A 12,077-nucleotide genomic window follows, 5' to 3' on the forward strand; every position below is an offset into this window, starting at 1 on the left:
TAGTCAATGAAAGTCAGCAAACTGTGTCACACGACGTGACATCTGTGACAATGTATTGAATCTAAATATACATTACGGTGGACCAACGACTGGATTTTGTTGTACGTAGCTGGTAGGTGGCAGTAGGCAACTAAAGGCTGGTTATTGCTGGACGTAATGCTGGACTTGCTTGTAACTGAACTCCCCATCAGTAAATATTTTACTGATACATTCAGTATCAATATGGGACTCTGCAAAAACTCACAGAAGACATCATCAACATAAACATTCACTGAAAACATATCTGCTGTTGCAGATTATCTGTATATAAACAGAATTAGGAGACAGGGATGCTTCATCGATGTTATCTGGACAGGATGTGTTGCGGTTTGCACTAACAAAGAAGGTCACAGGAAGCTGCTCATAAAAATACCTTTATCCTCAACCATCAATCATTTAACGTGTGTGTTCACTGAGAAACTAGTTTTCTTAGTTATTCCTTGTTACCAAGAGGAATTAATCGTCTTATTATCATCTATGATAAATGGAATCAAACCATCCATAAAGGACAAAATATCATCCAAGCAAGTATGCAATTTATTTATATAATCTTATATCTGCTGGGTTTCTGCAGTCATGAACATAGTCACATGTTGGTTGGCTCTTACAATTCACTTATTTTTAAATTTTAAACTTAACTTTGCACAGTTGAGCCTAAAATGGATCATGGCGACAAACAGCAACTATCTGCAGCACAAGGAGTTTGAGAGTTCCTCCTAAAATGTAAATGGAGCAATTAGGTGACATGGACATAGAGTTTAATCAGCTGCTACAACGCTTTCTCACTGACAAACACGACATGAATGTGAACCAGGGTTCAGAAATTACCTGCTCAGACTTCAATGTTTTTATTTAGCTGCCTGCTCTGTTTGAATGGTTATTTCATTAGTTTTAACTTCCTTGCTTTTATGGTCTAATTAGATCAAATTTGATGTTTCCAAAGTGAACTTCAAACCTGAAGAAGTCCATTTTTGAAAAGATGTCCTTCACTTTCAGCCCATGCATCTCATGAAAGAAATATTTTTTGCGACATTTCTGTAATGTCAGTGTTTTAATTTTATCTTGCCAGTATATCTTAATCTGATTCAACTATGCACTGTATGTAAGTATAATATAAGCATAATGTGACAGTGGAAGGATTTTTGGATGTGTGTGTGGGTGGTGTGTGTTTGTGTGAGGTATATATCCTGTGGGAACAAGGGGTTGAGCGGTGTGAGGTCCGAGGCGTCGTAGCGACGGACGGGCGGTGAGCACCGTCTAACTGAGAATAATACACCACTTCCTCCCATTCTCTCTCTCCACACACACACACACACACACACACACACACACAGCTTCCAGTCATGTTCTCTTGTTCCAGAAGGATTTCCGACTCACGGCTGGTGCTCCGGCCCAGCGTTCCCTGAGATATTAGCCTCCACACACACAGATATTCCTCCCTCGACACTCGGGGTTTCCTGCTATAGGATGGCCCTGCTTGTCCTGCATGACCCCTGACACCAATAAACCTCTGATATCACCAATAGTGACACACATACGCACACACACACACACACACACACACACACACAGAACAGAAATGAAGTTGTAGGAACGCTGGCAGCAGCTTCTTGTCCTGCAACAATGTTCCATTTCATTAATATCAGAGGCTTTGACCAGTTATTTAAGTATTCCTGATTTGAGGAGAACTTATACGTTTTGTCAACTGCTGAGGTCATCAAACTGAGAGCTGTCAAACACACATACTGAATGAGGTGAGAGGAAGTTAGTTATCCTAGTTACTCACCAAGATGATCAACAGTCTGAGGTTATTTTTAGAATTTCCACCTGAAAAAACATCCTCAGACGAGGTGGTAGAACAGGGGGACCATTTAAACTATTTATTGTTGCATTACAATAACTAGAGTTAATTGATAGTATGTGTCAGTCACATCAGGTGTCAGGGGATGATTTCTTTAATTTATCTTAGAATTTTTGGTTCCTGTTCAACATCGGGAGGTAAACTTTGGAAAACAAGTTTAATCGTTTTACATTTGAGTCTAATACGAATAATAAAAATGAACATATTGTGGTTTTTTTGTAACAAACTTCCGTGTATCAAATTAACGGGCTGCTTTTAGTTGCCTAACTCTGATGTTCACTGACAAATCGACATTCATATGGCAGGTAGAGCTTCTTAGTTTATATCTATTATTCTGTATCGTGTAAAATGCTAAACTATCATTCCGCTGCTCGCTGTGTGGACGGATCCACTGTTACTGTGAGATAAAGAGACTCTGGTATATTTGGACGGACAGGGGAGGAGGGGCTCAGCCAATGAGAGGGTGCTGACATGTCTATCTGAAGTTATCATCCAGAAGAAAGTGCAGATAAATAGTGGGAAAGTGTTCATGTCTGTCTTTGTGAGGATCAGTTTGAGTTGTAGCCGGTGTGGGGAAGTTTTGGTGGTTCGTCACTGTGGGACAGACTTCAAGTAGTCAGAATGAGGATTCAGACTTAGTTTTAGGGTCAGGTTTAGGTTCGGGGTCAAGGCTCTGCTAATGTGTCAGTGATGGTCCACACAAATATAGGTACTAATGTATGTGAGTGTGTGTGTGTAGGGACATTATGATTCCTGCTTTAAACCCTCATTGTATTGCTAAAAGATTAGTAGGTGTGAAAAAAACAGAAGCTCTCTCTCTCTCTCTGTGTGTGTGTGTGTCTGGCCTCTCTCACACGATGATTGGGTTTCAGTGAACACAGCCAGGAGCTGTGGGAACGTCTGACACACACACACACAGACACAGACACACACACATTAGGAGCTTTCAGACATGTAATACGTAACATTTCTGGCTTCGTCTGTTCGTTAAAGTGTCATCCAGACATAGTTTGGAGGGATTATTGAACAGGACTACTGTACAAAGCTCCTGGTGGGCAACCAGCAGTGATTGGCAATGTTGAAAAATTCAAAAACCACAAAGAGATGTGAAGCAACAACAAACACACAAAATTAGAAAACGACAACAAATAGATGCACACTAATCAGGATGGAAAAAAGCCACAAAATGAACACAAATTGATGTCAAACCATTGCAAAGATTAAAGAACTGCAGTGGCACACAAATTAATCGCAAAAAGTCAGACAGCCATATCAGAAAGACTTCAAATACCACACAGACAGAAAAAAAAGACCACAACAAGACACAAAACCACCACAGACAGACACACAAAACCCATGAAAAGAGGCACAAACAACAAGGAGACACAAAACCACCACAAAGAAGCGTAAAACACAACCACAAAGAGACACAAAAAGACACCAAATCATCACAGGAACACAAAACCTCAACATCCACAAAAAAAGCCACAGAGAAACAGAAAACAATCGCAAGAAGACACAAAACCACCACAAACAATTACAATAAAATGAAAGGAAGACACAAAAACACAATTTAAGTGTGTGTTTTAGATAGTAGTGGTTTCAAGCGGGGCTTCATGTCTTATTCTGTGCCTTGTTTTGCAGTCCTGCCCAAGGCAAATGTTCCTTTGCGACCAACACACAGATCTTATTTTATTTCACAAACCAGCATAAAACATCACAAAGAGACACAAAATCTCCACAAACAGTCACACAACCACCCCAAAGACACAAAAGCAGCCCCAAAAAGACTCAACAGCCTTACAAAGACAGTGAAAACCTGCAGAGAGAGGAGCAAACCATCCATCCATCCATTCTCTATACACCGCTTTATCCTCACTAGGGTCGCGGGGGGTGCTGGAGTCTACCCCAGCTGACTCGGGCGAAGGCAGGGGACACCCTGGACAGGTCAGAAGAGAAAAACCGATCTCTTAAATGATTTAATTAACTAGTCATTTTATTACAAAGCCTTATATGCTTTGACAGTTTACAGGCGCAGAAGTAAAATAAATTAATAAATAAAAATAAAAACTGAAAGAAAAGAAAATACTGCAGCAAAGTAGAAGTACGTCAGAATCTGTACGGTGGTGGAGAAAATATCAGATCCTGGATGTGTTCAACAATCCAGTGAAAACCTGTGGCCTTATATAATGACTATTTTTTGACTGTCAGAAGTGGCCTCATTCCCATGCGCTCCTCTGTCACACACACATACACACACACACACACACACACACACACACACGGGATCAGCTCTGTCCAGACTGCACAAATCTCCCATCTCACATGTGTGTTTGAGCGCACGTGGGTGGGTCTACAGTGTGTGTGTGTGTGTGTGTGTGTGTGTGTGTCGGGCTCCGTGGGAAAGCTCCAGCAGCAGCAGAGGAGGTGGAGGAGAAGGAGGACTCACCGGTCAGCAGTCCGGTCTGCAGCCCCTCTCAGGCCACCTGCATCGGACTTTATCCCAAACGCTCACCGCTGGAAAAATCCCTCATGGAGATCTGATATTTCCTGAATATCTTTTAAAGACTTTCACTGGAAACATGTTTTGATTGTTTTCTTCATTTGCTGATATCTGAAAACATTTTTTTAGAACGTTTCATGCCTGATGGATCATTAATTCCACATTTCTGCAAGAAGAAAACCTTTCATGGTTGCAACTTTTGTTTGCTGGGAAGGAGTTTGAAACTTTGCCAACTCTTGGATTAAACAAACAGTTTCCTTTAATAGTCGTTATAACTGATCAGTCCTCCCCAGTAGGAGCTCTGAGAGACTCTGGAAGTTCTCTAAAACACTCCTTTGGGGACTTCAGTGCACCTGTGCCGCTCATTATTGACTATATCATCGATTATACGTGCACTCCTGCAGTGTACAGTAGCTTATAATATATCATAGGAATCGGAAAGGAGTGTTTTGAGCTTTTTGGTTCCAACTCTACTGTTTGAACTCAGATTTCCACGTCTCCTCCTCATCGTTCATGCGCCATGAAGCGGCCGTGTGAGGACAGCAGCTCGGCGGAGAGTGAGGTGGAGGAGACCATTGATGTGGGCAGTGAGAACATGTATCCAGGGTGAGCTACCAAGAACATTTACTCTTTTTCTCTTGATTACATAGTTTAATAAAAACTCACAACTGTTCGACCTGGTCTGTACTATTAATCTATATCTGATGCTCTCAATTTTGATGTTATTGAATCATTTCTGTTATCTTGATAGATAAAGACTGCAGACTAAAGTTTGTTATCTTTATATTTTACATTTACATTGTTATATTTATATTTAAAGACTTTTGTTTTAGTGATGTACTTGAAAACCTAAGCTGAATTCTCCCTTTAAGTTATTTTAAAAAATGTTTTAAAAGAAGTCCAGTAGATCAGTGTTTCTAATGAGCACCATGCAGGATAACTTTCTTTCATTCATCGTTGGTTTATTAAAATGTCTTGTTTATCGGAAAAAAATACGAAACATTAAAATTTACAATGAAGTTGGACAAAGAAAAGCAGAAATTCTTAACATTTGCGAGAGGATAAATCTGTTTTATTTTCGGACTTTATGCTGAAAAATGACTTGCATAGCTACTAAAATATTAAAATAGCAGCAGATTCAGTACCTTGGCCAGTCAAAATGTAGTCTGACACTCTATCTGAATTAAATCATGCTCAAGAGGTTCCAAACTACACCTGAAATTTTTCAAATTAAGAGTTAAAATTTTCAATTAGAGTCTGAAAAAGAGGTCAAACACAATAAATGCGATGTGACTAAAATGTCTCATTGTTGTTCCTGAAGTAAAATCATTTTAAAGACACGAACATTATGAATCTATTTGCAGCAAAGTCCACAACAAAAGAACTCTACATTTGGAGAGAAGCAGCCACCACTCATTTTAAAAATCTAAACTTATTTTTGCCACAAAAATAGATTTTATTATTTTGACTTTTATTACAGATGTCACATGATAGAAGAAGCACTGAAATACTGGAGTTAAAGTACCACAGTTCTAAAAGTAAAAGTCTTGCGTTCAAAGTGATGTCAGGAAAATGTTCTGTCAAAGTAAGCCATACTTAAATTTATATTATATATATTAAATATTTAATACAAATTCAGCAACATGGACAGGCAACATTTTATTATTGTGGCAGCTCATTGTGGATCTACTTAACGACTTTATATACTCAGTTAGTGTAGTACAGTGGTTCCCAACCTAGGGATCACCCCCCTCAAAAGGGTCACTAGGTAAATCTGAGGGGTCAGAAGACAATTAACGAAATTTTTCCACTATATATATACACACACAGAGTATATATATATATGTGTGTGTGTGTGTGTGTGTGTGTGTGTGTGTGTGTGTGTGTGTGTGTGTGTGTGTGTGTGCGTGTGTGTAACGGTACTGGCCTAGGTATTGAATCTGCTGCTATTTTAATATTTTAGTAGCTATGCAAGTCATTTTTCAGCATAAAGTCCAAAAATAAAACAAATATATCCTCTCGCAAATGTTAAGAATTTCTGCTTTTCTTTGTCCAACTTCATTGTAAATTTGAATATTTTGTATTTTTTCTGACAAACAAGACATTTTTATGAACCAGTGATGAATGAAAGAAAATAATCCTGCACATAATTTATAAGCTTGTCACATGTTCTGTATATGGAATAACAGTCTCCTCTCTTTTCTGGCTATAGGCATAAAATTGCAAGTAACCGAAGTTCAAAGATCCTAGAATTGTAGTCTATTTTTCTCAACTCCTAATGTAAAAATGAAAACAGCTCAAGCAATCTTCTCTAAAGTGTTTGCTGAAGAATAAATGCATCAAAGACAAAGCAGATACATACATAGATATAAAGATACATTGAATGCATATTGTTAGGAATAACAAAAACATGTTAACAATGAAATGCTGCATAAATTCAGTATAAATGACACTTAAACACCACAAATCCTCACATGACATGCTGTTCACTTCCACAGGGTCAACACTTAAAACAAAGTGTTACTTTGTCAGCAGCCAGAGTCACTTCAATGTTTCATTGTGTCAATGTTTGCTTCACTTCTCACCAATTCACCGGTTTTAAATGAAAATGCAGATTTGTGTGACAGCAGGGCCTCAAGGAGCCAATATTTGTGTCAGTTTGACGTGTTGGTCTAACAGTTCATTTGCTTGCAGGCACATGAAGTCCTTTATAAGATGTGGATCACCGACCACAACCACTCAAGTGATGGCGAGGAAAAAACGCAGAGGGGTACAGCTGGGTTTTTTTTTTTTTAGATTATTAAAGGAGTATTGGTGCTGGTGTTGTATCTTAAGATTTTACAGTATTTTTTATTGTTTTCTGTTATGTCAGATTATCGAGAAGAGGCGCAGAGACAGAATCAACAACAGCCTGTCAGAGTTACGAAGACTCGTCCCAACAGCGTTCGAGAAGCAGGTGAAAGTCTGTTTGTTTCTGTACAGTCTGACTAACCAGATGTAGATTTCATGTACAAGTCTGGCATTTCTGCCACACATTTTACACGACTCATCCCTCCTCCACCACTATTTGCCTTTTACCAAAAATCCCCTGCGCAACTGAAACCAAAAACAACAGCCAACATGCTGAAAATGTCATGTTTTGTCAAAGGTTTGCTGCTTGTTTTTTCAGTGAATGGTTCTTTTTCATTAGTATGCTCACCTCTCTGCATGCAAATGTTCCACTAAAACAAATTACTCTCTGACATTATTTTGCATGGGCACCATCACTGCATCCTGGGCTAAGCAGCTGCCAAGATAATTGTAATGGGATAAAACAAATACAGACAAGCAAAAGTGTTTACTCTCATAAATGGAATAGTAATGAAGTGTAGTCAGACCACTCTCCAGAGTTGACAGCACTTCAGAGACAGGTCTAGCAAAATACTGAACCACAACCCACACATGATCTATTTTAAACCAATAATCTGGAAGCTCTTTGCTTAATGTGTCCGATATTTTAACAGCTCTCCGCAGTTTATTCCTCTTGTTCCCTTTATCAATCATATCCTCTGAATAATTATTCCCTGGATTTATTCATTGTTTAGTGCTTTTTACCAAGGCACAAAAATCAGTATCAGTGTGGTGTTTAACCAGTGTCCTGCTTTTTTAAATCAGGGTTCAGCTAAACTGGAGAAAGCAGAAATCCTCCAGATGACCGTGGATCATTTGAAGATGCTGCAAGCCACAGGGGGGAAAGGTAAGAGTTTGCTTTGAAAAAGAACGTTTCAGTGGAGTCGTGAAATGTTTCATTCCCGAGATATTGTTTAAGCTCAATAATCACAGCATCTTACATAGGTTACAGCATAGGGTTAGGTTAGGTTGAGTTTAGGACAAGGTTTGGTTAATGTTAGGTTGAGGTCAAGGGTAGGTTTAGTTTAAAGCTAAGTAAAGTTTCGGTTAAGTCGCCGGAAAATGAGCGTAAGCCGGTGTGATGTCCTCTGAAGCGATGGAAACAGGCCTGTGTGCGATAAAGGAGGTGGTGAGTCCATGGGAAAACGCTGCAGGGATAAAAGCACCACTTGACCCTGAGCAGCGCTGTTTGCTTTCATAAAGCAGGCGGGGGGGAGGCGGAGGGGGAGAGGGGGTGAGGTTCACAGCCGGACTCTCTGCAGTGTTTGTTTGGGTTTACCAGCAGCAGCATCAGCAGTGTGTAAAGTGCAGAGACAGAACAAACACAGTGTCAGCTGAGCAGTGAGTCTGTCAGGGTCACAGAGACCAAAAGAAACATCCACAATGGGGCATTTTTACTTGACATGATGCAAATGATTTAAGTGCACTTCCCTTGTTTCACTATGCTTCTACAAATTTCAATTTATCAACTCAGTGAAGCAGGGAGCTGCACTAATACTGAATAATCTTTCACTTTTATCACTGCCCCCTACAGCTGACTGGATCTTTAAAGGACCCCTGTTTAATATGAGCCCTTTTCCAGCAAATTAATCAAAGTCTCACATGTTTCCACAATGTGCATTTGGATTTTTCAACTCAAAACACTGCAAAGATGATTTATTTCACCATGCCTGTAGAACTGCTGGTTTTCATCCTGTTATAATCGGGCTGTTTCAGCGCCTGTAGCTTTAAATGCGGCTGAACTGCTGCTGTCCATACCCCATTCAGGAAGAAGACTCTCTCTGTGTTTGTGGTTAAGCCATGCTTGCAGCTGGAACATTTTAGAATTAGCACAAGCAGTTCTACAAAGTAAATAAACCTGATGGACTGTGGGGTAGTTCCTTGTTCTGAACGGTTTACCTGGAAGCAAGGAGGAGCCTGAATTAAACAAAGTTTGTGGGAGATGACTATGCATTCATGGTGATACAGATAGTAGGATTTCTAGTTGTGGGGGTCCTAAAGAAATTCAAAGAATACATGTCTTCGTATCTTAACAGCATTTAGTTTACACTTCCAGGTTTATAACAACCACACAACAAAATAAAATGGAATTTCACTATATGGGACCTTTAAGACTCCCTTCTTACATGTTTTATGGTTTGATCAAGTTTTCTCCAAAAACACTTCTGTTTGCAAGTTTAAATCCTCCAAGCCGACTTTCTCTTAGCTTAATATAAAAGCCATGATCTATAACACTAGACCACTTTCAACAGCTGGACAGATTTCTTCTCTGGGTTAGGGTTTGACAATTTTGAAACTTTTAGTTGACACAAAAGTTGAATTTCAAATGAAAGATCTTACTGCAGAAAAGGAAACACTTGATAATAGAAGAACAGGATTTAATTTTTAGAGGAGTCGCATGTTGACAGAAAAGCAGGAGGCAGTTTTAGCTCAAACTATTATTGCAGACAGATGAGTCCAGATTGGATTTAAATTGCAGATCAGAGCAGCTCATCTTAAAATCACCACAGTTCCTCCAGGGACATGAGCCCCATCCAAATGACTTGAGCTGTGTTTTCTCCTCCAGCTCCTCCAGTCATGTCAACCCTGTCCAGGTGTATCTCACATCTCCCTCTCTGTCTGCAGGTTTTTTCGACGCCCACGCTCTTGCCCTGGACTTCCTGTCTTTGGGTTTTAGGGAGTGTGTGACCGAGGTTTCCCGCTACCTGAGTGCCGTGGAGGGCCTGGACTCCAGCGACCCTCTGCGCTGCCGCCTCCTCTCCCACCTCACCTCCTGCTCCTCCCAACGCGACGCCGCTGCCCTGAGTGCCGCCTCCCACTCGCCACATCCCCACCACCACCATCACCCCCAGCAGCCTCACCCTTTGCCTCACCCGTTCCACCCCCATCACTGGGCGGCTGCCGTGGCTGCGCTGCGTCCTCTTCCGTACGGACTGAGCGGCCTCCCGGTTTCTCCGGATGCTGGAGGTGGAGGTGGTGGAGCCCCCCAGAGGCTGGCAGAGCTGTCACAGCGCAGCATGGCCTCCTCCACCTTTTCCTCCCACGCAGACTCCGCCTCCTCCTCCCCGTCCTCTTCCTCCTCTTCTTCCTCATCTCTCGTGCTCCCTTGCACCCCCGCCCCTCTCTCCGCCTCCCTCCTGTCGCTCTCGGCGTCGTTCCCCATCGCCCTCCACGGAGGTTTCCCCATCTTCCCTTCCTCCTCCTCCTTCACCTCTGCCGCCGCCTCCAACAGTCCTCCCATCTCCTCTTCCTCCTCTTCCTCCCACACTCCTCACAGCAGCAGTAAACCCTATAGGCCGTGGGGAACCGAGGTCGGAGCTTTCTGACTGCAGCGCTGCTCACTAACCTTTGACTTTTTTTTGAAAAGCTGACACTTTAACAGCCTGGAAAATTTTTTTATCACAGTGTCATTTACCGACTGGCTTTAACACTTGACTCAGACAAGTAGTTCTGTTAGTCTGTTAACCATCTGGATGGTTTTTTTTAACTGATTTCCACCTGCTGCTGTTACAGACTGGTTGAAAAGTGTGGTTTCATGTGGTGTCTTATTCAGCTTTACTGTGTGTAAACATGTTCTGTGTGATCAGCTGCTCTTATGTGAGGTTCATTCCACTTGGACAAAAGTGAAATTAAATATAGAATATTGTTTAGCCTTGATAAGTCTGGTGATATTCTATATTTGAATATTGTTTTAACTCATTCTACACATATCCTGCTGGCGTAAATAATCTAATTTGGGATAAGCTGCTGCTGAAAATAGTCCCTGAACAAATATTTCATTTTCTTGGTAAAAACTAAAGCCGTTGGAGGGAATTGTTGAGCCAAAAATAAGTTAAGATTGTATATTTGTGAGGTAAGGATGTGTTAGTGAGATGAGGGTTGTTGACAATGATACAATATTAGATTAACATCAGACTTATCCTCTAAAACAAACCTGAAACACTGACAGAAAGTAATAACCCAAAATCTTCCTCTAATAATCAGTCCCTCGTGTTTAACCCGACTTACAAGAGTCTTGGTTTGTCTGATATTTTACACATATTTCATGGAGAATCTATGAAACAAAAACACAGTAGTTCTCAAACTGCCTCTCAAGACAGTTGCTGGGACAAATATGAAGAGAACATTACTAATATTTGATCATGTTAGACCCCTTTTTTTTAAATATGTGGTTTAAATGTAAACTTTCACTGAATTTTCCACCAAATATCTGTGATGCCCTGTGTGCCTTTGTACAAATAAAGATGACTAAACGGTTTTGCTGCTGTATTAAAAAAAAGGGCAGCTGTTACTGAGTTTTTCTGTTTTACGCAGTAACTTGATATTCATTTTTACACTTCACTCGCTGAGCACTTCCTCATCTGTTCAGTTTAATCAACACAACCGCACCCACATAAATTCTGCTTTTACAAATCAGATGCATACAGAGTCAAATAGGTGATAATTCTACTTTGTAATGGGTGTTTGAGTAATGTTCCTATTATTTTGTCCTCTACATTAATATACGTGAAGGGTGCAAAATATTAGAACTACTTTTTGATAATGCAGCCGATAATGAACATAAAGTAGAATTATCACCTTACTGACAACAAACACTGAACGTAGAACCTTAATAAAAGCAGAATTTATGGCAGAGCTGTTGTATTTTATCACATCGAGTTCATGGCTGTGCTGTCTAAAGTGGCTTGTGAGTGTGTGTGGGAATTTAAAGAGCACATTTACAGGTTTATGCTTTTATTTTGAGGGTCTACCAAAATATGCTGACCTGTTTTAATGTTATTTTTC

General features: G+C 40.5%; 1 protein-coding gene across 1 annotated transcript; it reads left to right on the plus strand.

Moving 5' to 3' along the window:
• Nucleotides 1-4,176: 4,176 nt before the first annotated feature.
• hey2 (hes-related family bHLH transcription factor with YRPW motif 2) lies at nt 4,177-11,550 on the plus strand. Its single transcript, XM_022206566.2, has 5 exons — nt 4,177-5,009; nt 7,098-7,173; nt 7,276-7,359; nt 8,058-8,139; nt 9,918-11,550. Exons 1-5 carry the CDS (start codon nt 4,924-4,926, stop codon nt 10,616-10,618), a joined length of 1,029 nt encoding a protein of 342 aa, XP_022062258.1. The 5' UTR covers nt 4,177-4,923; the 3' UTR covers nt 10,619-11,550.
• Nucleotides 11,551-12,077: the final 527 nt, after the last annotated feature.

The sequence above is a fragment of the Acanthochromis polyacanthus genome, chromosome 16, assembly GCF_021347895.1.
Source record: "Acanthochromis polyacanthus isolate Apoly-LR-REF ecotype Palm Island chromosome 16, KAUST_Apoly_ChrSc, whole genome shotgun sequence".
In the NCBI taxonomy this organism is placed as follows: Eukaryota; Metazoa; Chordata; class Actinopteri; family Pomacentridae; genus Acanthochromis; species Acanthochromis polyacanthus.